Raw genomic sequence first — 27,640 nt, 5'->3', positions numbered from 1 at the left:
TATGTCCTCAGAGCCTTACCTCCTGCCCCCAGACCAGGCTTGACTCAGGACTGGCCTCATTTTACTCTCCCCACCACTGCAGCTGCAATTCCTTTCTTGATGCCTTTTACTGTCAACTTCATCATCACCAACCTGCGCTACACGGAGGACATGGGAAACTCGGACTCTGAGATATTCAATGCCACTGAGAGAGACCTGCAGCACCTGGTAAGAGACCCCCACCAATGCCCATCTTGCCCCAACACTACCACACCCTGCTATTTTGGTCCCTCCTGCTAATCCCCCTCTCATTCTTTCCAGCTCAGTCCTCTGTTCAAAAAGAGCAGCGTTGGTTCCCTGTATACCAGCTGTAGACTGACCTTGCTCAGGTGAGACTTCCTCCAGATCACCTCCAGAAACGCCAATTCTCTCCTTTCTTGGTCCCCCACACCCTGGTCAACCACAGCTACTTGTGTATCATAGAGGATCAAAAGTGCCTGGGTTAAAAAAAAAAAAAAAAGTGCCTGGGTTTAGGGGCTTCCCTGGTGGCACAGTGGTTGGGAGTCCGCCTGCCGGTGCAGGGGACGTGGGTTCGTGCCCCAGTCCGGGAGGATCCCACATGCCGCGGAGCGGCTGGGCCTGTGAGCCATGGCCGCTGAGCCTGCGCGTCCAGAGCCTGTGCTCCACAATGGGAGAGGCCACAGCAGTGAGAGGCCTGTGTACCGCAAAAAATAAATAATAATAAAAATAAATAAAAACACAGTGGAAAGGAAAAAAATATAGAGAGTGGAAAGTTTCCTTCTCTGACTAGGAAGAAAAAGCAGTTTTTTAAAAAAAAAAAAAGTGCCTGGGTTTAAAGCCCTCCTCTCCCACCTGCTAGCTATGTGATCTTGGGCAAGTCACAGAACCTCTCTGTTCTTCAATCACATTATCTATAAAATGGTGATAATAACAGTACCTTACTCTTGGGGTTGTTAATTGTTCATCACAATACCTGACCCACTGTGAGCATTCTATTAATGGGATCTCGTAGTGCCAGCTAGTGTAACATCTTTGCCAACTGCGTTGCCAGAATCCCTGACACTCTCACTGCCCCCAGCTCATCTCTATCCTGCTGGGGACAAACTCTAGACACTGCAGCTCTTCAGTTTATTCCCTGAAAAGAGGTACTGAACCAAAGGGGGACACAAAACAAATATAGATTACCAGTAGGATATACTGCAATTTTAAAACTCTCAAATGGGCCTAAACTCTGCAGAAATGGCCTCTCTTCTCCTCTCTGTCCCCTGAGGTCAGTGTGCTCAGGACCCATTTCTTACACTTCATGATGCTATGGCCTTTCCATGAGGTCCTTCATTCAGCCAATTCAGTCATCCTGCTGAAGAGGTGGGTTCTCTGCCCCCATCTCTCCATAAGATGGGAGAATTAATAATAATAATAATATTGCCCATACTACATACCACACAATAATCCAAGTGGTTTGCATGTTTTCATTCATTTCATCCTCACAAGAACACGATTATTATTCTACCTTGCAGACGGGACACTAAGGCTCAGAGTAGTCAAGTCACTTGCTTGAGAGGAGTCAGGGTTTGAACCCAGGTGTTCTGGTTCTTGAGTCGCTCCTTTTAACCACAATACCAGCAGTGCCCAAGGTTGGGCTGGGCTCAATAGCATTTTACATTCTTAAAAAGTACCCAGGGACTTCCCCGGTGGCAGAGTGGTTAAGAATCCGCCTGCCAATGCAGGGGACATGGGTTCGAGCCCTGGTCCAGGAAGATCCCACATGCCACGGAGCAACTAAGCCCGTGTGCCACAACTACTGAAGCCGGTGCGCCTAGAGCCTGCAAGCCACAACTACTGAAGCCGGCGCGCCTAGAGCCCGTGCTCAACAAGAGAAGCCACCGCAACGAGAAGCCAGTGCACCACAACGAAGAGTAGTCCCTGCTCACCGCAACTAGAGAAAGCCCGCGCACAGCAACAAAGACCCAACGCAGCTAAAAAAAAAAAAAAAAGTACCCAGAACTCCAAAGAGCCTTAAGGGTTATATCTGTCCATATTTACTGTATTAGAAATTTAAATGGAGAAATTTTCATTTACTTCAACCAAAAGAGAGAGAGAGAGAAAACTCAGTAAGTTGTAAGCAAAGATTTTGTCTTTTCTGAAAATTGTATATATTCTTATTTGATACTACACCAAACTGCATCAAACTCAGTAAATGGTAATTATTAAAAGTTGGTTGCAATCTGGAATCTGAAACCATATTAAAGAACTTTATGTGCTTACCAAAAAATGGATAAATTTTATAAAGATTTATTCATTAATTCACTAAAAATGATAATCCCATTACAGGTTAGCATAAATAACATATTTTTATGAATAATAGCCATATTTCTCCTACTGCCCCCCCAAAGAAAGTGTAATGAGAAGAGGGTTATTGCTTATATTTTTCCAAATTTTTTAAATGTCTGGCTTAGTAGAAGACACAGAAGGATATCTGCTTCTGCATTCCATATTTTACAATATTTCACCTGTGGCCTCTGGAAAAAATCTCACTGTATACTCCTGAAAAAGTGAGAGTGAAAATAATGTCTTAGTACTACTAAGAAATATTTTTCACTTGGTGGATGCCCTGTGAGTTTTGGGAACTTCAGGGGTCTTTGGGCCACGCTTTGAGAACCACTGCACTATGCTGTATAGACATATCATGGGAATGTTATGGATAGCATGGATAATAGCAAGTAGAATTCCCAGACAGGGGAGGGATGGGAACTTTCTTCCTACCTGCAAAGCTGGGTGAATCACTGTAGGGTCAGCTTAAATTCAGGACAAAGATATTTTTGAACCATCTTTCCCTTTATTACTTCTTAACTAATTTTCTCTGTTTCTCTCCAAACCTGGTTGCCTACCCAACATGTGTTCCCAAAGAGTTGACCTCAGCCTTTGGACTTTCCAACTTGAAATAAAGTCCCTCCTTTCAGGCTCCACAATAGTTGTCACACAACATCACAACCAGCCATGGGGGTGATTCACTCACATTCTCCAAGGTCTCTGGTCCTCTTGCTTTTCCCTTCCACATACTACCTGGCCCCAGGATTCTCAGGAGTTTCCTCCTGGGAGCTTTACATCCCCAACCCCAGGGCCCAAGCAGGACTCAACTGTTAACTAGAGTGGACACTATCTTTATTTACCTTCGTGAGTGGACAGGGAAGGTACTAGGGGCTGGTAGTGAAACAATGAGCTTGAAGCAATTAGTAAAAAGAACAGGGAGAAAGAAGAAACTGAGCTAAGGAGTAGCCCTAGAGAGTACTGCACTTAAGGAGGTGAGGGGATCTGGATCCCCACATGAGACAGAAAAAGACATGTTCAAGAAAGCAGATAAAACCTAGAGAAGAGTGCCGATCTAAAGAAAAAAAAAGGGTACAAATGAACTTATCTACAAAACAGAACTAGAGTTGCAAATGTAGAAAACAAATACCTCTCAAACCAGGGAGTAAGAGAGGGGGAGAGATAAATTGGGAGATTAGGATTGGCATATACACACTATTATGTATAAAATAGATAACTAATAGGGACCTACTGCATAGCACAGGGAACTCTGCTCAATACTCCATAATGGCCTACATGAGAAAAGAATATAAAAAGGAGTGGATATATGCATACGTATAACTGATTCATTTTGCTGTACACCTGAAACTAACACAACATTGTAAATCAACTATACTCCAATAAAAATAATTTTAATTAAAAAAAATAAAACCCAAGGAGTACAATTGAAGGAAGGTGTTGTCAAGAGTATCTAACCCTCAAGTGTCTTTCATGTTCCTACTCCCATGTCCCTCCTTCCCCAGGGCTGACAAGGATGGAACAAGCACCAGAATGGATGCGGTCTGCACCTACCGCCCAGATCCCACAGGCTTCAGGCTGGACAGAGGACGGCTGTATTGGGAACTAAGCCAACAGACCCATGGTATCACTCAGTTGGGCCGCTACACCCTGGACAGGAACAGTCTCTATGTCAATGGTGAGCAGTTCTGCTGGCTGTAGCTGGGGTCTCCTCTTGCTCCCTAGATGGGGTCTCCTTGCAGTGTAATTTCTCTGTACGCACCTTCATAGTTCTGGACCAACCTAGAATTTCCATGGAGGCTCAGTTCTCTCCCCTGAGAACACCTAAAAAGGAACTTCCCAGGTCTGGAAATAAAGGTTTCCTCCAAAGTTTACTTCATTTCAATGACCTTTCAAAGAAGCCCAAATAGAACATGCAGACATCAAAGAAGAAAAAGGGTAAATAAAGCAAGCCCATGGTGGCCATTGGGGTTAACTCTTCCCCAAGGGGCAATGGGTTCCCAATGCAGTGACTGCACTTCTTTCTCTTCCTTATGGCAGCTTGTGGCCCTTTACTCACTCTCCAAGGGCCAGCTGGAACTACACCCCACCTAAGCAACACACAACAAAGCTGTTAGTAATGCTTTTGGCAACAAATTCCTTTGCCACAATGCTCTTAGCAACAGCACCCGCAATACCACCTGTACTAAAGGCTAATATTTATTGAGGAATTCCTATGTTCTAAAGCATTATATGTATTATGTCTTAGTAATCCTGCCCAGCACTCTATGGGGTATTATGTATATTTTACAGAGGATCAAACAAAGCTCAGGGACGGAAATCCATTTTCCCAAGATCAGACAGCTAATACATGTGGTAGAATCGAGACTCAAACCTAAATTGACTCGAAAATCTAAGCCCACCTAATTACTAGGCTACAGCTCAGACTAACCCAGCTATAACAAACCTCAAATCTCAGGATGGAAAAGTATATTAAGCGGCCCCTAATACAACAATTTAAACTAAGTAATTATGTCCCTACTATATCACCTTGGACAATTTCTTTCTACCTGGATTAAAATCTGTTTTGTATTTCAGCAGTCCTCGGGAATTACCTAAAAGTAGTAGTTAACCACTATGGGTTTTGGTGAATTATAGGTCTTGCTTTAATTTAGCCCTGGTCCTGCCTATTGCTTACTCTGTGGCCCTGGGCAAGTCATGACCTCTCCACACTTTGTCCATTTTTAGAATGGAATTTTTTAAAAAGTCACCTACGAACTTGGACTGGAACTACACCATTGACTCTCCTGGGTCGCCAGCTTACAGAGGGCAGATCTTGGGACTTTTCAGCCTCCATAATTACATAAGCCAATTCATTATTTTAAAAAAAAAAAAGTCACCTAAGTGTGAGTCAAATGAGATGAAACCTGAATAACCCAAGTAAACCACAGGCTCCACTTGGTCAAGTCTCAGAGAAGAGTTTCATTTCAAGAAACCCAATGAGACTATTAAATATAAAATAAGTCTAAGTTTTACTTGCATTTCTTACAGAGCATCAAAGAGGATCCAATCCATTATCCAGAACCATACTTATTCAAATCCTCTTTCCTCCATTTTCTCATATTCTCCAACTTTATATTCTCTGGCTGACCCCCCAAGTCTGTCTCTCTCTCCATCTCCCTCACTATTCTCAGTCCAACATTACAGGAGTCCAAGAACTATGCTGTCAAAGGTCAAACTTTGTCTTTGGAGAGCTGGGTATTGGGAGAAACTCAACGAGCAAGGACAAAATTATGTCATGGATGAAGAGAACACAAATAAGGCTGGAAACACACATAAAATTGCTGTCCTTATTATTTATTTGATGAGGTTGACATTATTCCAGGCACCTAGTAAATCTCCACAATATTGAGGGTGATTTGATCATTATTTTCTTTAAGGTTAATGGTTATGAGGATGAAATTATCAGGAGCATCAGAGTATGAGGCAGTTAACTCATAAAGAATAACCATCTTTATTTACTGATGAATCTCAAAGAAAGCACTCAGTAAGGTCTGTGAGCTTGTGTTTCCAGTTCTACACTTCATTCCTTTTTTTTGTTTTTAAGTCTTTACTGAATTTGTTACAGTATTGCTTCTGCTTTAAGTTTTGGTTTTTTTGGCCGTGAGGCATGTGGGATCTTAGCTCCCTGAACAGGGAATGAACCCGCACCCCCTGCATTGGAAGGTGAAGTCTTAACCACTGGACTGCCAGGGAAGTCCCCCTTCACTCCTTTCTTAACCTTCTCCCATCATCTTACTCTTTCTTTCTGCCTCTCTCTGCAGGTTATAACCATCAGTACTGGATCCCCGCCCCCAGCAGTGAGTAATGAGGGCTCAGATATTCCCATGACCCTGGGACCCTTCCTCCCTCAGCCTGCTCCCTGGGAGGAAAGTATGCCCCATCCCCCAGATACTCAGCCCCACAATAGCCTCAGACCAGCAAAAGTCTCAGGTTAAGCTAAGGTAGAGATGCAAGTTTCCATTAATAACTCTAGCCTCTCGTTGCTTCATGATAGGATCCAACAATTTTATTCTTTCAGCTCCGGTGACCTCTACATTCTCTCCAGGACCTCCAACATCTCTGACCTCCACCCCCAGCTCCACAGGTCTAATCTCTGGGTCATGAAATTTCAAATCCCTTCTAGTGGCTGATGGATTCTTGCATGGTCTGGACCCTGATGCCCACACAGCCTCAGCCTGTCCCACTGTCTACCTTGCTCCCTAATCCAGCCTCACTTCTGTTCCTGCAGGGCCCAGACATCCTTCCATTCTCATGCACTTACTGTTTTTGGAACTCAGCTGTGCTTGGTTCCTCCTTGTCCTCCAAATCTCATCTCAGCACGTTCTTGCTCAGACCATCTCCTAGAAAACAGCTTTTCCCCATAGCTAATCTCTATTCTATTCCTATTGATATGAACATTTCCTTCCTGGAAATTACTGCTATTCTGTGGGCAAGGATGTGGATAAAAGGGAACCCTTGTACACTGTTGGTAGGAATGTAAATTGGTATAGTCATTGCAGAAAACAGTATGGAGGTTTCTCAGAAAACTAGAAATAGAACACTATATGACCCAGCAATTCCACTCTTGAAAAAAACAAACACTAATTTGAAAATATTCCTGTGCCCCAGCGTTCATAGCAGCATTGTTTACAATTGCCAAGATATGGAAGCAACCTAAGTGTCCATCAACAGATGAATGGATAAAAAAAGATGCGTGTGTGTGTGTGTGTGTGTGTGTGTGTGTGTGTGTGTGTACACAATGGAATACTACTCAGTCATAAAAAGGACAAAATTTTGCCATTTGCAGAGACATAGATGGACTTGGAGGGTATGATGTTAAGTGAAATAAGTCAGACAGAGAAAGACAAATACTGTATGATCTCACTTATATGTGGCATCTAAAAAATACAACAAACTAGTGAATATAACAAAAAAGAAGTAGACTCACAGATGTAAAGAACAAAGTAGTGGTTACCAGTGGGGGTGGGGGGAGGGGCAACACAGGGGTTGTGGAGTGGGAGGCATAAGCTACTGGGTGTAAGACAGGCTCAAGGATGTACTGTACAACACGGGGAAAATAGCCAATATTTGTAATAACTGTAAATGGAAAGTAACCTTTAAAATTGTATAAAAGGGACTTCCCTGGTGATCCAGTGGTTAAGACTCCGAGCTCCCAGTGCAGGGGGCACGGGTTTGATCCCTGGTCAGGGAATAAGATCCCACATGCTGTGCAGCGCAGCCAAAAAAATAAAATAAATAAAATTGTATAAAAAATTTAAGAATATTTTTAATAAATGTAAGCTTGTTAATAAAATACATGAGATGCACATTTAAAAAAATTCTATTGGGGTATAGTTGATTTACAGTGTTGTGTCAGTTTCAGGTGTACAGCAAAGTGAATCAGTTATACGTATACATATAGCTAGTCTTTTTTAGATTCTTTTCCCATATAGGCCATTACAGAGTATTGAGTAGAGTTTCCTGTGCTCTACAGCCCCACTTCTCACTTTTGACCAGGATGGGTTTCTCTCTTGGTTGGGGCCCCTATGCCAGGAAAGCAGGCAGGCACTCTGAACACCTAGGGGATCCAAGCTTTGGACACACTGGGCATCAGCCTAGAATCCAGGAAGAAAGAGCATTTGGAAGGGTGACCCTTAACAGGGGCTCTGAGGGTCAATGCACAGCTGTGCTGAGGTTGACTGGAATTACTCATCTTCCCCTCTCTCTGTCCCCAACCTAGGAATAGAGTTTGGCAACTCACACTTTCTTATCACCGTTGCCCCATCAGGCGGGCAGGAGACATCCTGGTCCTTTATGACTCCCATTTTAGCAAAGAGGAAAACAGAATTACAGAGAAGGGAAGGGAACTGTCCACACCCACAGTAGGTTTTTCACCAGTCTAGGTCCTGAGGTTCTTCTGAGTTCACATTTTTCCCCTTCACCTTGGCCACTGCAGGGGCCAGTTTAAGACTCTCCCCAACCCCTTGTAAGCTGCACAACTTATATGCTTCATTGTGTTCACTCATTCAGCATTTACCAAGCATCTAATATAAGCCAGGCCTTGTGCCCGACACCAGAGACAGACAGGCTACATGTACAACCTATCCTAATGTAAGTTCCAGTGGGGCAAAGACTGTTTGATTCGGCAGTATATTCCCCAAATGTAAATGGAACCTGACACATTGTAAGCTTTCCATAAATATTCACTGGATGTAGGGATAGATTGGAGGGAGGCTGGAAGGGCAGATGGCAGGGTGGATGGATATTTGGGGGCAAAAATGTGTGAACATAAATATTATGAGAGTCTCTTGTTGGGGACTTGCTGGTGAGGTGGGTAAGGAAGGGTCATCTCTAATCCAAAGGTCAGGAAAGCCTTTATAGTGGAGATGACATTTGAGTCTGATCCTAGAAGATGCATAGATGCTCACCTGGTACAGAGGGAATGACATCCCGAAAGAAGCCCCACATGGACAAAGCCCATGTATATCTGGGCTTGTTCCTCAGCCTCCCCTTAATGTGTGACTTTTTTGTTTCCAGGTTATAATGAACATGGTCCAGATGAGCCTCTTACAAGTATGTATCTTTTCATCCACTGTCCATTTCAGTCTCCAATGATCTTGAGCCAAACTTTTCTTCTCACTGACAAAGGGAGCTTGCCCCAAACTCAGGCCAGGTCTCCTGAGTGGGGGCAGGGTATCAGTGGGAGGAAGGATGCCGAGTCCTTTGTCTCTTTTTAGACCTGCAGCCATGGTATTGGCTTTCCGAATTTTCCACACCCTTCTGGGCTGGAGGAAGAAATTTGAACGAGCGTTCGCTACAGAAATAAGGGTTCAGGTCAGATAATGACCTTGTAGTCCATACCTCCTGAAAACAAAACCTTTAAATAGGGCCTGCAGAATGGGCCTCAGTGTCAAGTTGCAAACTCTGGTGGCTACTCAGTGCTTTGGCCAAATTTGTCCATTCACTCATCGAATGATCACTTCACCTATCTTTTCACCCATCCATTCTTCCATTCTCCTAGTTATTCCTTCTCTCAGACCTCTTCCTTCCTCCCTCCCTCCTTCCCTCCCTCCTTCCCTCCCTCCCTTCCATCCATCTATCCATCCATCCATCCAACCAACCATCCTTCTGCCTATTCACCTGTTTGTCTTTCTTTCCTTCTGCACTTCCATTCATCTCTCAACTTTTCTTCCTTGTGTTTATTCTTCTTTCCTTCTCTTTGACCCTCCTTGTGTCCATTCTTCCTCTGTCTGCCTGTATTTCTGCCCCTCTATCTGTCTGTCCTCTTTGTTCAGTCTCTCTCTTGTTTACCCACTCACACTCTCTTGGGTTCATTTCATTCACAGGCTTGCTCATTCCTCTACTCATACAATCACTCCTTCGCTCACTCTCATTAATGGTAAACCTATGAATGGTTTCTAGAGCCCAGGTGAGCCTGGGGGCTTCTGGAGCCCAGGTGAACCTGGAGGCTTCTCCCACTCTGTGGGGGGCTCTGTTCCTCCCTAATGACTGCCCTTTCCATAGCTCCTGAACCAGCTACCACATTCCTGCCTACTTCATCATCATCTGTACAACCAGAATCCACCACAGGTATTGGGGGCCCCTTTTCCTTCCCAAGAGAAGCTCTCCAGCCCCACACATCCACCGGCCAATGTAACACAGGAGCTGGGAGGCCAGGGGGTGCAATTCTGATTTTAGGGCGATCATGCTGATCACAAAGATTATACCAATAATTCCGTGACCATTCTGTCCCAAGCCATGTTCTGGCCATGGAGATAGAATATACAGGTTCTGTCTCTGAAAAAGTCATAATCAAGTGAACTAAAGATTACTTAGGAAAAAAAAAAAAAAGATTACTTAGGGACACAAGTGAAGTCAGAAGGAGAAAGACAAACACCATATGATATCACTTATATGTGGAATCTAAAATATGACACAAATGAAACTATCTATGAAACAAACAGACTCAGAGAACAGACTTGTGGTTGCCATGCGGGAGGGGTGAGTTGGGAATTTGGGTTAGCAGATGCAAACTATCAAATATAGAATGGATAAACAAGGTCCTACTGTATAGCACAGGGTACTGTATTCAATATCCTGTGATAAACCATAATGGAAAAGAATATGAAAAAGAATATATATATATATGTATAACTGAATCACTTTGCTATACAGTAGAAATTAACACATTGTAAATTAACTATACTTCAATAAAATAAAAAAATTTTTTTAATATTACAGGGGACTTCCCTGGTGGTCCAGTGTTTAAGACTCTGCGCTTCCACTGCAGGGGGCACGGGTTTGATCCCCCGTTGGGGAACTAAGATCCCACATGCGGCATGGCGTGGCCAAAAAATATATATATTACTTAAGGACACAAAAAAGGCAGAGACACTATTATTAACAGGGTGCCATGGGAGTGCAGAGATGGGGCAAGTCAAGGATTGCCTCCTGAAACTGTACTAGGCACTGGATATGACAAGAACAAGATAGATGAATGTCTGCTCTCATGGAGATCTACCTCAATGGGCTCCTGAAGCAAGAATAGGAGTTTTCCTGGAAAAGAAAAGGGTGGAAGAGCATTCCAGGAAGCGGGAACTGCATAAGCACAAGCAGAAAAGCTCAGCTTAGGAGATTCCTTATAAAATTCCAGTTTTCTCCCTCTACAGGGTGACTTTCCATTTAGGAGCCCTATAGTCCCCAACATGTGGACCTGGTTTTGGTTGATTATGACAGTAGGTAGGGGCCCCCAAGCCACCATGCCTCTGTCCTAAAACCTGAGAGTCTCCATCTGTCTTTTCTTCCTCTTGGTGGCTCCAGGCTATGTACCCCAGAGTTCATCTATCCAGAGCGAGTACCAGCTAAATTTCCACATCATCAACTGGAACCTCAGCAACCCAGACCCCATGTCCTTAGAGTACATTGCCCTGCTGAAGGACATCCAGGACAAGGTAGGGTCTCTCTCCCCTCCCATCTCTCCTTGCCCTGGGTGCCCCTCTCATTCCTCAGTCTGACTTACATCTGTTAAGTGATTGCTTAACTCCTCACTTTACCTACATGTTCTGGGTTCTTGCAGATTCCAGGGGTCATACCCTAGCTGCCTCCCCACTTCTCATATGGGCAAACTGAGGCTCAGAAAGGGGAGCACTGTGCCTAAGGTCACACAGTGAGTTAAGGACAGAGCCAGGATTGGAACTCAGGTCTCCCTTGCTTCAAGACCTATGTTTGTTCTTCCACTGGCTCCAGTGGCCCCCTCCAGCCCCAAGAGACCTCCATCGCACTCACTCTCCCTACCCTTTATTCCAGGTCACAAAACTGTACAGAGGCAGCCAGCTACAAGACATATTCCACTCCTGCCTGGTCACCAACCTGATGTAAGTTGAGATTGGAGGCATTGGCTGAGCTGGCGGCTTGAGGCTCTGACCCCCTGTTGGCACACCCTTGAACTGGAAGGTTCATTGACATGGTGCCCATTCTTCCCCATGTCCCTGACAGCTAATCTTACCATCTCCTTCCGTACGTCTTCGGGGTGCAGGAAAAGGATTAACCTCATGGAGCCACCAACCCCTTGCACCCACCTCCTTCTTGGGAAATACAACTTTCAGCTAATAATAGTCCAATAATAACATTCACCGTGGCCAGGCTCCCTGCTGAGTACTTTCATGCAAGATCATCTCATTTAATTCTCATAACATCCCCCAAGAAGTGAATGCAATGTTCATCCGCAGTGTTCACATGGGAAAACTGAGGCTCAGAGAAGTGAACAGCGCAAGAGCTGTCAAAGTTGGGTTTGAACCCAGGTCTCTGAGGGATGGGTAGAGGAACTAGGACATCTATACTAGAGAGAGGGAGGATCATGGGACACAATGCTGACTTTGAATGTTACCAAACTTCAGTTCCTTTGTCTTTAAAATGGGGATAATTATAATAATAGCTTCCACCAGAGCGATGGGGAGGGAATGTGGAATTCACTTCTTAGAGGTGCACAGTAGACATTCATTATTGTTACTGTTATTGCTTCTATTCCCAACCCCTAGAAGTCTTTCCCTTTTTGGTCAGGGTCTCTTCTCTTGCCTGGGGGAAGAGGCAGTCAGATACCCACAGTGCTTGTCCCTAGGTCTTTGGCTCTATAAAACAGTAACTCAGGAGACACTGCTGGTGTTGGGTGCTGGCTGAGTTCCCATGGCCTCTGTTCCTAGGCTGGATCCCATGTCGGTCAGCATCAAGGTACTGTTCTCCTCCAAACTGGACTCCAGCGTGATGAAGCAAGTGTTTCTAGACGAGACCCTTAATGCCTCATCCCACTGGCTGGGTGCCACCTACCAGTTGACAGATGTGCATGTGACAGGTATGAGATAAGGTGGGGGAATAGGTTCATGGCTGGAAAAGATGGTTTTATGAAGAAGGATAGGGCTTCTGGGTAGCAGTGAAATGGATAGAGGCTGCAGAGGAAAAAGGGGGGCTTTCTGGAAGCCCATGTTGATGATTCATGGCAATGTGTCATCCAACAGGATGCAGGAAGAGAAAATGCAGCGATTGCAACCAAGGAAATGGTTATTTTACATGTCAGTTTTTCTAACCCAGAATGTAAAGGATCCTGTGTTTCCTTCTTAGGCTGCAGTTATGAGTCATGCATTGGTTGATTCATTCATTCATTCAATGTATACACCATGAAAATAAATAGGCACTGATGATACACTGTGAAAACCACTATAACAGGGGAATTTCAAAACTCTGTGGGAACCCCCAAAAGGGATACACAATTCTCTCTTGGAAAGTTTTCTAGAGGAAGTGATGAAGAAACTGAGATCTGAAGGAGAACAGGACCTAGTTGGGGGAAAGAGATGGGCAGCTGTGCTACATGTGTCTATAACCTAGCATATAGAAAGAACATGTCATTGGAGGAGGCTTTAAGAAGTTTGGTGTGGGTGGAGCATACACCTTGACATGAGACATGGGAAAGCTGTAGCTGAAGATGTGGGCAGCAACTTTCCTGGGCACTGGAATGGTTTGTGGAGGAACAGAACACACCCAGAATTCTACTTTAGAAAGCGCATCCTCTCCGTGTTACAAGGACAATGATTGGGGACGGGGAGGAAGAACAGAGGCAAGAAGACACATTAGGAACCTAGGTCAACAAAGGTGTGTGATAGATGCCCACTGAGATGGTCAGCACCTGCACCTGCCAACTCTGCCCCAGAGAAGCTCAAGCTCCTCTTCACCACATCCTAGTGAACTCTCATAATGCTTGGTGGAGAGCTGGACAGGCAGACAGATGAATGGATTCAAGGTGGACAGGTAGATGAACGGTCTTCTGTAGGCCACTTTTTTTTTTTAATTTTATTGAAGTACAGTTGATTTACAATGTTGTGTTAACCTCTTCTGTATAGAAGAATGACTCAGTTATACATATATATATTCTTTTTCATATTCTTTTCCATTATGGTTTGTCACAGGACATTGAATATAGTTCCCTGTGCTACAGAGAAGGACCTTGTTGATTATCCATCCTATATATAATAGCTTGCCTTTGCTAATCCCAAACTCCCATTCCCTCCCTCCCACATCCCCCTCCCCCTTGGCAACCACAAATCTGTTCTCTATGTCTGTGAGTCTGGTTTTGCTTCATAGATATGCTGATTTGTATCGAATTTTAGATTCCACATATAAGTGATATCATACAGTATTTGTCTTTCTCTTTCTGACTTGCTTCGCTTAGTGTGATAATCTCTAGGTCCAATCCATGTTGCTGCAAATGGCATTATTTCATTCTTTTTGAGCGTAGCCCACTTCTAAAATCCCACCTCAGTCCACATTGCCAGGAATAAGTAGACTGGCTGTAATGACTTCTTTGTTAAAAACTTCATACTTTCTTTTTATTCTAGAAGTGGAGCCATCAATTCATATACCAACAGACCAACCAACAATCAGTCCCAGCTTCGAGAACTTCCAGCTGAATTTCACTGTCACCAACTTAATCTATTCCCAGGACATAGCCCCAGGCACCCCCAAACACCAGCGGAACAAGAGAAATATTAAGGATGCGGTGAGAATGGGGTTGTTTGTTCACTCTGTTCCCATGTAGAGACTGACCTATGGACACTGGGTAGTCAGAGGGTGACTTTTTTTTGGTGTGCACATTTATTTTTTTTCAGTTTGGCAATCTGGTCTTTTTTTTTAAACATCTTTATTGGAGTATAATTGCTTTACAATGGTGTGTTAGTTTCTGCTTTATAACAAAGTGAATCAGCTATACACATACATATATCCCCATATCTCTTCCCTCTTGCGTCTCCCTCCCACCCTCCCTATCCCACCCCGCTAGGTGGTCACAAAGCATCGAGCTGATCTCCCTGTGCTATGCAGCTGCTTCCCACTAGCTATCTATTTTACATTTGGTAGTGTATATATGCTGGACATTTTTAAAAACTGAAGTATAGTTGATTTACAATATCATGTTAATTTTGGGTGTACAGCACAGCGATTCAGATACATATGTATCCTTCTTCAGATTCTCTCCCTTAAAGTTAATACAAAATATTGAGTATAGTTCCCTGTGCTATACAGTAGATCCTTGTTGGTTACCTGGAGGGTGACTTTTTTTTAACATTTCATGAAGACAGGTTCTTATTCCCATTTTACAAACTAAGAGACAGCCACAGAGGGGTTCACTTGCTAGCCCAAGTCATACCCTGGAACAGGCCCTGGGCTAGTATTTTCTTTTTCGTTTTCATGTTTATTTGGGTTTTTTTGGCCGTACCACTCAGCATGTGGGATCTTAGTTCCCTGACCAGGGATCAAACCCATGCCCCCTACAGTGGAAGCACAGATTCTTAACCACTGGACCGACAAAAAAAAAAAAAAAAAAGATGGGGAAGTGTGTTCTTTGGTTAATTGGCATTCTCCGATGCCACTGCGCCATGGATTCTGACCAAGGAAATGTTGCCCTGTCTTTCAGCTCAACCAGCTCTTCCGAAACAGCAGCATCAAGAGTTATTTTTCTGACTGTCAAGTTTCAGCATTCAGGTGAGTTCCAACTCAGGACCCAATCATTTTGGAGGTTTGTTCTGTCCTTTGAAAGTGTCCCACTGCCATAGTCTCTCAGTTCCTAGCTGTCATAGAGGAGAGCCCTAGGAATATAGAGCTGTTACCCAAACATCAGCTTGTTCCTGAACCAGTGAGTACAACTGGCTAGAAACTCAGAAGAGCTTGTGTCAACCTAGGTAGGCATGAAGGTGGCTGGTGCTGGGGGCCATGGAATATAGAGTGTAGCATTCATGTCTTAAGAAATCGGCCACTGAAGGCAGAATCCATGGGAGCTAGGGGTTAGAACCAGATGACTTGGAATCCAGCAGTCTAACCGTGCTGTCCAATACTGTAGCTACTAGCCATAAGAGGCAATTAAAAACTTTTATACACCTCTTGGGATATGTTTCACATACCATAAAATTTACCTTTTTGATGTATGTAATTTAGTGGTATATTTATATAGTGCTACAACTATCCCACTACCTAATGGAGGGAGGAACATTTTCATCACACCAAAAAGAAATCTTGTACCCACCCATTAGCAGTCACTCATTTTTCCCTCACCCCCACCCCCTAGCAAACAATTTACTTTCTCCCTCTGTAGATTTGCCTATTCTGAACAATAGGCATTCCATTTATATGAAATGTATATAAATGGAATCATACACTATGTGGTCTTTTGTGACTGATTTCTTTCACTTAGCATAATGTTCTCAGGATCATCCATGCTGTAACATATATCAGTCCTTCATTCCTTTTTAGGACTGAATAATATTCTATTGGATGGCTGTACCACTTTTGTTTATCTGTACATCCACTGATGGACATTGGATTGTCTCCACTTTTTGGCTATTATGAATAATGCTGTTATGATCATTAATATCCAAGTTTTAACATGAACTTATGTTTTCAATGCTTTTGGGCATATAAATAGGAATGGGTATTGTAGGGTCATAGGGTAACTATGTTTAATTTTTGAGGAACTACTGAATTATTTTCTACAGAGGTTCCACCATTTTATATTCCCTTCAGCAATGTATGAAGGTTCCAAATTCTTCACATCCTCACGAACGATTATTATTGCCCTTTTTTTCCCCACTATAGCCATCCTAGTGGGTGTGAAGTGGTAGCTCATTGTAGTTTTGATTTGCATTTCCCTAATGATTAGTGATGTTGAGCATTTTTTCATATATTTATTGGCCATTTTTATATCTTCTTTGGAGAATTGTTTATTCAAGCTCTTTACCCATTTTTAAAATTTTGTCTTTTTAATGTTGGGGTATAATAGTTCTTAATATAGTCTGGATACTAGACTCTTACAAGATACATGATTTGCAAATATTTTCTCCCATTTGAAAGGTTGGATTTTCATGTTCATGATAGTATCTTTTAAAGCACAACAGTTTTTCATTTTGGTGAAATCCAATTTATCTACTTTTTCCTTTGGATTCTTGTGCTTTTAGTACCATATCTAAGTAAGCAATGACTAATCCAAGGTTATGAAGATTTACTCTTATGTTTTCTTCCAAAGGCTATATAATTTTATCTCTTACATTTAGATCTTTAATTTATTTTCAGTTAATTTTTGTATATGCTGAGATAGGGGTCCAACTTCCTTCTTTTGCATGTGAATATCTAGTTGTCCCAGCTCTATTTGTTAAGTAGCCTATCCTTTCCCTGTTGTTTTGGAAACTTTGCTGAAAATCAGTTGTCCATAATTGCATGACTTTGCTTACAGACAGTAAATTTTATTCCATTGATCTGTATGTCTATCTTTTTGCCAGTGGCAGTGTTTTGAGTACTGTAGTTTAGTAGTAAGTTTTGCAATTGGGAAGTGGCGCTGTCCAGTGTTGTTCTTTTTCCATATTGGTTTGGTTATTCGAGTCCCTTGAAATTCCATATTAATTTTAGTATCAGCTATCAATTTCTGCAAAAGAGCCAGCTGGGATTTTGATAGGGATTGAATTTAATCTTTAGGTCAATTTGGGGAGTGTTATCATCTTAATAATACTAAATCTCCAATTCATGAACATAGGATGCCTTTTCATTTATTTAGGTCTTTTTAAAAGTCTTTGAACAAAGTTTTATAGTTTTGAATATACAAATCTTACATTTCTTTTGTTAAATTTATTCCAAAGTGTTTTGTACATTGTTTGATGCTATTGTAAATGGAACTGCTTTCTTAACTTTATTTTCAGAATGTTAATAACTAGTGTATAGAAATACAATATAGATTTTTGCATATTGCTCTTATATCCTACAATCATGCCGAACTAATAGGATTTAGTAGTGTGTGTGTGTGTGTGTGTGTGTGTGTGTGTGTGTGTGTGTGTTTCTTGGGATTTTTCTATATACAGTATCATGTCATCTGCAAATAGAGAGTTTAACATCTTCTTTTCCAACCTAAATGCCTTTTATTTCTTTTTCTTTCCTAATTGGCCCCATAAGAACCTTCAGTATGATGTGAATAACATATAAGAGGAGGGCAGACATACTTGTCTTGTCCTTGGTCTTAAGGGAAAAGTTTTCACTCTTCCACCATTAAGTATGATGTTAGGGGTAGTCTTTGCATGAATGCTCTTTATCAGGTTTGTAAAGTTTCTTTCTATTCCTAGTTTGTTGAGTTTTTTTTAATCATGAAATTATATTTTGTCAGGTTTTTTGTGTCTATTGAAAACATGTGGAAAAAAAAGAAAACATGTGGTATTTGTCCTTTATTCTATTAATATGGTATGTTACATTGATCAATTTTTTTAGATATTAAGCCAACCTTTCAGCTAGAGGTAAGAGTTTAAGACCTTCTCAAGTCTTGCACAGCACTCTTGTGGTCTCCTGGATACCCAGGAATACACTGGAGCTTTTCAAAGCCCCCTGTAGACATCTCATTCCCCAATTTTTTCTTTTAAGTTATTAGCTCACCTCTTGCTTGCCTCAACTGGTATTGCTCCCTTGGGCAGATATAGTGTAAAACAATTACCACTGACTGTGGCAAGTGCCATGGGTTTAGGCTTTCCTCTCTAAACAAGCTCTGAACTACCATTTGACCCAGCAATTCCACTACTGGGCATACACCCTGAGAAAACCATAATTCAAAAAGAGACATGTACCACAATGTTCATTGCAGCACTATTTACAATAGCCAGAACATGGAAGCAACCTGAGTGCCCACTGACAGATGAATGGATAAAGAAGATGTGGCACATATATACAATGGAATATTATTCAGCCATAAAAAGAAATGAAACTGAGTTATTTGTAGTGAGGTGGATGGACCTAGAGTCTGTCATCCAGAGTGAAGTAAGTCAGAAAGAGAAAACCAAATACTGTATGCTAACACATATATATGGAATCTAAAAAAAAAAAAAAAATGGTTCTAAAGAACCTAGGGGCAGAACAGGAATAAAGACGCAGACGTGGAGAATGGACTTGAGGACACAGGGAGGGGGAAGGGGAAGCTGGGACGAAGTGAGAGAGTTGCATTGACATATATACACTACCAAATGTAAAATAGATAGCTAGTGGGAAGCAGCTGCATCACATGGGAGGATCAGCTCGGTGCTCTGTGACCACCTAGAGGGGTGGGATAGGGAGGGTGGGAAGGAGATGCAAGAGGGAGGGGATATGGGGATATATGTATACATATAGCTGATTCACTCTGTTATACAGCAGAAACTAACACAACATTGTAAAGCAATTATACTCCAATAAAACTCTGAGTCAAATAAAGACAAGCTCCAAAAATAAGGCTTTTTCAAGGAGCTGCCAGATAGGTCAAATAATGACAATTCAATGGTGATGGGTCTTTTGGGGAGCTCTAAACCCATTATGGTTTTCAAAGTTACTGAGCCCCTTGTGAGAGCAGGATGAGAACTGTGCAAGTTATAACACCATAACGTTTACTCCATTTACCAAGATTCAAACATTTTTTCTTAACTAAATGCTGTTTGAATTGTTACAAGCCTTCGGTTAATTTCTAGACTTCTGAAAAAGTTGATTTTGACCATGTTTGCCAGTGTTCTCATTGTTTTTACAGATTTTCAGAAGTCCTTACTCCAACATTTCAAAATGTTCTCCCTGCAGCTAATTATTTATAAATTAATTCAATTAAATAAAATGAGACATTCAGCTTCTCACTCACACTAGCCATATTTTAAGTGTTCGATAACAACATGGGGCAAATAATGACTGTATTGGATGGTACAGACACAAATGTTTACATCACTGCAGAAAGTTCTCCTAGACAGGACCAGAAGCAGGGAACCAGGAATCGGGGTAGAATTCTAGATATCCTTGTTCATCCCTTGTGTCCTTCCAGGTCTGAGCCCCGCAGCAACCACACTGGGGTAGATGCTCAGTGTAACTTCTCACCATTGGCTCAGAGACTGGACAGAGTTGCCATCTATGAGGAATTCCTGCGGCTGACCAAGAACGGTACCCAGCTGCAGAATTTTATCCTGGACAGGAATAGTGTCCTTGTGGATGGTAAGTCTCCCTGATCATTGGGGCAGAAGTGGGGGCTTCCAATTTCCTCACCTGGGCACTTTCCTGGGAATCTGGAGACTTTGGGATGAGTCAGCACTGAACTTCCCCAGGCTGGCAGGAGGTGCATACTCCCACAGATTTTACCCACTACTGAGGGAGAGGAAAGGACATTCAGTGGGATATAGGAGACGCTCGCCTTCTCCTAGACTGCACCATGCAATAGAACTCTCTTAGTGAAGGAAATGTTCTATATCTGTGCTATCCAGTGCATAAGCCACATGAGGCTCTTGAGCATATTAAACACGGCTATTGTGACTGGCTTTTATGGTTAATGATTTTTAATAGTACTGACTACCAGATTTTTAAAATTTCACTTAATTAAAATTAATTTTAATTTAAAAAGGCACTTGTTGAAGTAAGTCAGAAAGAGAAAAATACCGTATGCTAACACATATATATGGAATCTAAAAGAATAATGGTTCTAATGAACCCAGGGGTAGGACAGGAATAAAGACGCAGACGTAGAGAATGGACTTAAGGACACGGGGAAGGGGAAGGGGAAGCTGGGACAAAGTGAGAGAGTAGCACTGACATATATACACTACCAAATGTGAAACAGATAGCTGGTGGGAAGCAGCTGCATAGCACAGAGAGATCACCTCGATGCTTTGTGACCACCTAGAGGGGTGGGATAGGAAGGGTGGGAGGGAGACCCAAGAGGGAGGGGATATGGGGATATATAGCTAATTCACTTTGTTATGCAGCAGAAACTAACACAACACTGTAAAGCAATTGTACTCCAATAAAGATGTTAAAAAAAAATTTTAATTTTTAAAAAATTTTTAAAAAGTAAAAAATTAATTAATTAATCACAGCATGTATTTTGTAAACCTGGTTTGAATGGAAGTAAGAATAAACCTCCAAGTAGATGTAGAAAAAAAATAAAAAATAAAATAAAATAAAATAATTAAAAAGCACTTGTTCCCGCTCGTATCAGGCAGCACATCTTAAGAATTTGCCTGGGGTTGTACGAGCAGGGGGACCTGAAACCCTCTCCCATTGCCCAATGGGTGCTATGTGTCCCTACCCTCATAGAGTTTGTGTTGCAGTTGGAAATAACAAGAATAGGCAATTGAAAATTATAAATGATTTGATGTGAACCAATCCATACTTGGGAGTGGTAATCAGAAGGCTTCCTGGAGGAAGTTACAGTATAGGTGAATCCTGGAAAATAAGCATTAAAAACTCAGTAAAGGAGAAGGGAGAGAATGTACTCATAGCCAGAGAAGAGAGTTTTGAGTGGGAATTTATAAATTTAAAGAGATCCCATGGTCTTGTCAACTGTGATGATCCATTCTCCCCTCCACTAGCATAAGAGGGTCCAGCCCATCATCAGTCATCCATTCCCAGAGGTATGATTTGAAATATCACTCTTGTAGTGTGATAATGGCTTTGTTATTATGTAGCAAAATATCCTCATTTTCCAGTGATGCAAACTAAAATGGAGTGAATCATCATTATGGCTACATGACTTTAATATTTCAATGGAATTATGGGATGATGCAAGGGTAGCAAGTGTTACTACTTTATACATTGGGTATGATACTGTTTTAACTGGATAAATTATATATTGTTATTTCTAGATGATGGACGTTTATAATGTGGTTCTATTTTTCTGTGTATTTGAAAAGTTTTATTTAAAAAAGTAAAACACACTCACATGCATTCTCCATTTCATTCACTTTCAGGGTATTCTCCCAATAGAAACGCTGTCTTGACTGAGAATTCAGGTAAGCCTCAAAGACGCTCCAGCCCAGGATGGGGAGGGAATATTTTGATTCTCTGCCTCACTAAAGGGAACCATGTACCCAGGGTATTGGATGATGATGAATGTTGGCCAACCCATGCTAAGGACTTTGAGGCACAGTAGGGGGGAATCAGGAGCCCTAGGGGAATGATAGGAGGTGGCTCACACAAGCACTTGTCTCCCCAGACCTCCCCTTCTGGGCCATCATCCTCATCTGCCTGGCAGGACTCCTGGTGCTCATCACGTGCCTGATGTGCTGTTTCCTGGTTAGCAAGAAAATGCTGTTGTCTTCTTACTATCAGGTTGTAAGAGCCCTTTATATATTACAAATACCTGTCTTCTGCTGGGGATATGTTTTGCAAATATTTTCTCCTAGTCTGAGTGTAGTTTGCCTTTTCCTTTTCTTAACAGCATTAGTCATTAGGGAAATGTAAATGAAAGTCATAATGAGATACCACTACACATGAGAATGGCTAAAATTAAAAAGATAACAAGTGTTGGTGAAGATATGAAGCAACTGGAACTCACATATAGTGCTGGTAAAAAATAACATGGACACATCTTTAAAAGTTATATTGGGGTTAGTAGATGCAAACTATTACATATAGAATGGCTAAACAAGGTCCTACTGTATAGCACAGGGAACTATATCCAATGTCCTGAGATTAAACCATAATAGAAAAGAATATAAAAGAATGTATATATGTGTATAACTGAGTCACTTTGCGGTACAGCAGAAATTAACACAACATTGTAAACCAACTATAGTTCAATTCAAAAATAAATTTTAAAAGAAGTTACATACATCTATGCAACCATCCAGTCCTAGGAATTTATCCAAGAGAAATGAAAACATATGTCTACACAAAGACTCGTACACAGATGTTCATAATAATATCTGTACTAGCCAAAGACTAAAAATAACCCAGAAGTCCATCAACAGGTGAAGGGATAAACAAACTGTGGTATATCCACACAATTCAATACTATTTAGCAATAGTACTGGATTATTAACACATGCAATGATTAATCTCAAAATAATTATGCTGAATGAAAGAAGTCCGATGAAAAAGAGTACTTACTGTATGATTCCATTTATAAACAAACTCTTGAAAATACTAGCTAATCTCTGAGGCCAGAAATCAGATCAGTGGTTGTCTGGGAATAAGAATGTGTTTGTAAATAGCAGGGGAGGAGGAATTGCAAAAGAACATGAGGACGATTGGGGGGATAATGAGCATTCCTTATTTCGATTGTGGGGATGGTTCAATAAGTTTATAATCCAAACTTATCAAATCATTCACTTTAAATGTATGTAGTTTACTGTATGTCAGTTATACATCAGTTAAGCTGGGGTGGGGGGAGGAAAACAGAAGATATGAAGGGGATATCAGAGAGAAAATGGTAGAAAAAAAAGAGAGTTAAAAGGAAAAGAGAAGAAGAGAAAGAGGTGAAAGAGGGAGAAAAGAGACGAAAAGGGCTGGGAGAGAAAATTAAGAGAAAAAGAGAAAAAAGGAAGAGAGACACACAGGAACATCAGGTCTCTGTGGCTGTGGCCATGTCCCTCCCCTGTAACCCCCAATACTTGGCAATAACTGGTCCATTCTGATGCCCTCTGCTCACCCTCACAGGTCACTGTCTCCAGGCAGAAGGAGGAGGAAGACTGTGAGGCTCAGCAACAACGCCTGGGCTATTATTACCTGGGACCTGAGGAAGCTGCAGTGACATCTGCTTGAGTCCCCTTTTCCCAGTCAGGTTCCAAAGGAGCTTGGCCGGAACAGAAATAAACCACATTGGTCAGACACAACCTCTGGGTCTTTCTTGACTTGGCCCCTACCTGGTTCACACTGTACTGAGATAAAATTTTTCCCCTTCATTATGTCCTAAAGACAACTGCAACTTCTGTCTTATGGTTTCACACCATATCAACCCTCAGGGACACAAGGATTGGTGAAACAGGCACAGACGTTGTCAATGAACAAAATCAACATCCCACTTAAGTGTGAGGTTTGCCTACCTAGTCACCCACTACACACGTCTCTCCTTGACTCCTGCGCAGCCATCACCCCATCTCTATTCCTCCATATTCTGCACCCCCTTTCCTGAAGCCCTGACAGTCTCAAGTTCCCCTTGAACTACTTCGTTCTCTGATGTTCAGATTCACCAGGACATCCAGAAAATCTGCCTTGGTGACTCCTTTCCCTCATCACAGGTCCTACAAGGTGGGAAACAGACCAAGAAGGAATGAGTGGGTCTGACATGACTCTGCAATCAGCCCTGGGACTTGGGAGCTGAAATGACTAGGTATCTGGGAAGACTGAATCCCTGAGTAATACCAGACTCTAGAGAGATAGGGTCTGCTTTGGATTTAAAGATTTATAAAACTCAGGGGAAAGGTCTGAGAGAAAAAAAGATAGTCTTTTTTTCTTTTTTTTTTTGCACTGAATCTAACCAAACAGTTAAAGCAGAAACTCTCTAACAGGCAGTGTGAAGCATCCCAGGCATGAAACAAATACTACAGATGCTCTATTATTGTTTTACTACAGATGCTCTATTATTGTTTAACACCTCACTCTCAGAAACTATAAATCCCTCAGACAAAAGTAAGTCATGATAAAGAGGATTTGAATAATACAACATGCTTGATGAGGCAAACAGGCAAATAAATCCCAACAAGCAGTGACTTATTGTTAGATTAATGATGCTGAAAACAGTCTCTTTTGATATCATGATACCCCAAATGGCATGTCAATTTTCATGAATCAAATTTTCAACACATAAACATCTTTAAAAGTAAGGAAAAGTTTGGTATCTCATTATATGCAACTCTGAATTAGCATGCAACAACACAAAAATAGAGACCTAGTAGTAGATATCTTATTTGAGAACATAATTATAACAGCTCTTTAATGAAATATTATTTTGGAATCTACTGGGTATTATACAAAACAGGATAATCTGTTGTGAAAAGGTAGGTTTTATTCTGTGATTGTAAGGGCAAAAAAACTAAATAATCCCATAACTTTGATAACTCTCTATTGACTTTAAAATACAAATAAATAACATACATAGAGAGGAAAATGAGATAACAACATGAAGAGGAAAGATCTCCTCTTCTCACCAGAAACCAAATCACTCACCTCAAAAAGATCACTGTCTAGGGAATTCCTTGGCAGTCCAGTGGTTAGGACTCGGCGCTTTCACTGCCATGGGCCCGGGTTTGATCCCTCAATGGGGAACTAAGATCCTGCAAGCTGAGGGGCCAGCAAAAAACAAACAAACAAATATAAATAGATCACTGTCTACATTTTCTATGCCACACAAAAGAATTTAATGAGAGAAAAGTATTGGTTTATTTTAAAGTTTCAAAAGCTCAAAGCAAGAAAAACTTACAGACACCCCAGAGAGTCATTAATAAAGTGCTGTGGTGTACCATTTCATCTGCACCATTTTCTCTTTTTTTTCAACAGTGTTTGTCAGGACATCCTTCTTAGCCCCTCACTTTTTCTGCCTTGATAGCTAGCCTGTCTGCAATCAATGCTATCCTCAGGCTCTCTCTTGCCATCTTCACTTTCCTGTTTCCTGATATCTTCCTCAGTCACAGGAAATTGTTTGCAGAGGAGCTGTGAGATACCCAGACCAGCTCCTGGAATCATATCTGCCAAATCTGAAGACTGGGCAGGGGTGGGCCTGGGACTGGAGTTCAGACCACCTGTGAGAACTCCTGGCAGAGATTCACCTGTGCAACTAGTTGCAAGTTTTTGCAAGGCTTTGGCAAGATCCAAAGTACTTAAGGGTTCTCTGGTTCCACTGAAGACCTGGAATCCATGCAGTCTCTTCTGCCAGAGCACTTGCTGGGGCTTATCCAAAGTTTCCTCCCATTGATGGCATCTGATCTCATTGCCAGGATAGGATGTGATTCTAGCAACCAGCCTCTTGAATATGTACAGACATTCTCAGAGGGATGGAGGTGCTTAAGCCACGCTTTGGATTGGTTTCTACAATCACGTTGCTTCCTCTGTGAAGTCTTGACCATCATGCTTCTTTTCTTCTTATCCTATAAAATTAATCATGAAATTGTACAGGACAAAATAGTTCTAACGTCTTATTCCTAAGGAGAAACAAATATTATTAAATATATATATATATTTTTAACATCTTTATTGGAGTATAATTGCTTTACAATGGTGTGTTAGTTTCTGTTTTATAACAAAGTGAATCAGCTATACATATACATATATCCCCACATCTCCTCCCTCTTGGGTCTCCCTCCCACCCTCCCTATCCCACCCCTCTAGTTGGTCACAAAGCACTGAGCTGATCTCCCTGTGCTATTGGCTGCTTCCCACTGGCTATCTATTTTACATTTGGTAGTATGTATAAGTCAATGCTTGTCTCTCACTTCGTCCCAGCTTACCCTTCTCCCTCCCCGTGTCCTTATATATATATTTTTAAGTGCCAATGTAGCCATTGCCCGGGCATTAAAAACTCTTATCCACAACACTGCCATTTTCAGGAAAGATCCAACAGTTGATGTGATTCCCTTTTTTGGAACCTTCACTGGTGGGTTGTTGCTTTACTTGAAGCATGATAACCCTAAGAAAACTTCCAACGGAATCACCATTCTGAAGCATAACATATTTCACACTTCTGGTACCCTGTAAAAACGTTTGCATTGCACTGGAAAGCAGTATCTGGAGCAGATCTATTTCCTCTTCTAGTTCATTTTCAAGCCCTATTATCAAAAATCTCTTCTCTAGATGGAGAATGCTACTCTTGGTATGGATTTTACAGGCGTTCTTCCCTCAAATCCAGATTTCTCACAAAGACGATTGTAACAACAGCTGGTCACTGCTATGCCTCAGTGTGATCTGACGTTCACTTTCCATTTGAGGGCAAAGGAGGGAGACAGAGATGAGGGAGTGAAAAAGAGAGCTGGCTTCCCCAGCCCCCAGAGCTGCTAGACAGTGCTGCTCTGTTCTTCCCTACTGCTGCCTGCACATTGGTCATTTCTTTCAACTTTCGCTACTGTGTTAAGCATAAAAGAAAATCCAAATCTGTTAGGTATTGCAGGCTCTCTGTTACATGTCTTTACCCACATTTATCTTGCTCCGTTTCTCCACAACCAGGAGAATATAAACACAGAGCTTATTACTAAACTTTCAAGATTATTAAACACAGGAACTAGATCTACATTTCCAAAAGGAGACTGATATTTCTTCAAAGTCCCAGACCAGGGCTGAGTGTGGTACATCATTAACAGTCAATGATGACAGTGAAATATATATATTTGACCCTGTTTGGCTGCTTCTGTAGTGGATACTTTATGGGGTGACACCAGCCAACGTGTGACCTGGTGGATGAGCAGCCAAACAGGTTTAATTAGATCAGAGACACAAAGGGCTATTCCCTCCTTCGATAACAAATAAAGCAGTTGTAAGCGCCTACAATAGCAGTCGAGAAACAAAGGCAGCAAAACAGAACCAAAATTGGTCCTTCTCCCAGCTGGCCTGTGATTTACCTGTAACCTGGGAAGTGACAGCTGGAGCAGGAGACTCAGCTAGAAGCCAGCTCCAGAAGATGAATTGCTTGGGGATGGGGAGGAGGGAGGTAGCAAAATCTCTGTTTTGTAGCCCAAATTTACTCAACTATTTGTTACACATCATAGAAGGCTGCTAGGTTTTAGCCTGCTGCTCCCAGACCTGGTCCTGATTTCACCAGATTTGCACGCTAGGAATCCCATAAAATAAATCACCCCCTACTCCCGGATCCCACAGACAGCTCCGCGGGGTTAACGCCACCACAAACCGGCTCTGGCCTTAGTACAGGGCATCCTCCAAGCCCAGGGTGGGAGGCGAAGCGGGTAGGAAGCAATGGCAGGCGACGGTACTCCGACTTTTCTCCACCCCCGCGCTCATTAGAAGCATCGATTTTTGGATCCAGGTCTAGCAGGGATTAATTGTCAGGCAAGTCAAC

The 27,640-nt window shown here is 41.9% G+C and overlaps 2 protein-coding genes across 2 annotated transcripts; one reads left to right on the top strand and one right to left on the bottom strand.

Moving 5' to 3' along the window:
* Positions 1 to 99: 99 nt before the first annotated feature.
* Positions 100 to 23,418, top strand: MUC16 (mucin 16, cell surface associated; the record flags this gene model as incomplete). Its single annotated transcript, XM_082836420.1, has 14 exons — positions 100 to 207; positions 301 to 368; positions 3,831 to 4,003; positions 6,129 to 6,164; positions 8,884 to 8,919; positions 11,167 to 11,297; positions 11,653 to 11,720; positions 12,546 to 12,694; positions 14,232 to 14,392; positions 15,305 to 15,372; positions 19,691 to 19,857; positions 21,606 to 21,647; positions 21,851 to 21,966; positions 23,296 to 23,418. The coding sequence occupies 14 exons, from the start codon at positions 100 to 102 to the stop codon at positions 23,398 to 23,400; spliced, it is 1,428 nt and encodes a 475-aa protein (XP_082692546.1). The 3' UTR covers positions 23,401 to 23,418.
* Positions 23,419 to 25,154: 1,736 nt separating this feature from the next.
* MBD3L1 (methyl-CpG binding domain protein 3 like 1) lies at positions 25,155 to 25,700 on the bottom strand (the record flags this gene model as incomplete). The annotated part of the gene is given in 4 exon segments (XM_082836419.1): positions 25,155 to 25,242; positions 25,244 to 25,612; positions 25,614 to 25,667; positions 25,669 to 25,700. Coding segments are annotated over 4 exon segments (543 nt in total).
* Positions 25,701 to 27,640: the final 1,940 nt, after the last annotated feature.

Source organism: Leucopleurus acutus (assembly GCF_964270905.1).
Source record: "Leucopleurus acutus genome assembly, chromosome: 3".
NCBI lineage: Eukaryota > Metazoa > Chordata > Mammalia > Artiodactyla > Delphinidae > Leucopleurus > Leucopleurus acutus.
The sequence above is the reverse complement of the archived record's forward strand: the minus strand, read 5'-3'. Positions and strand labels throughout refer to the sequence as shown.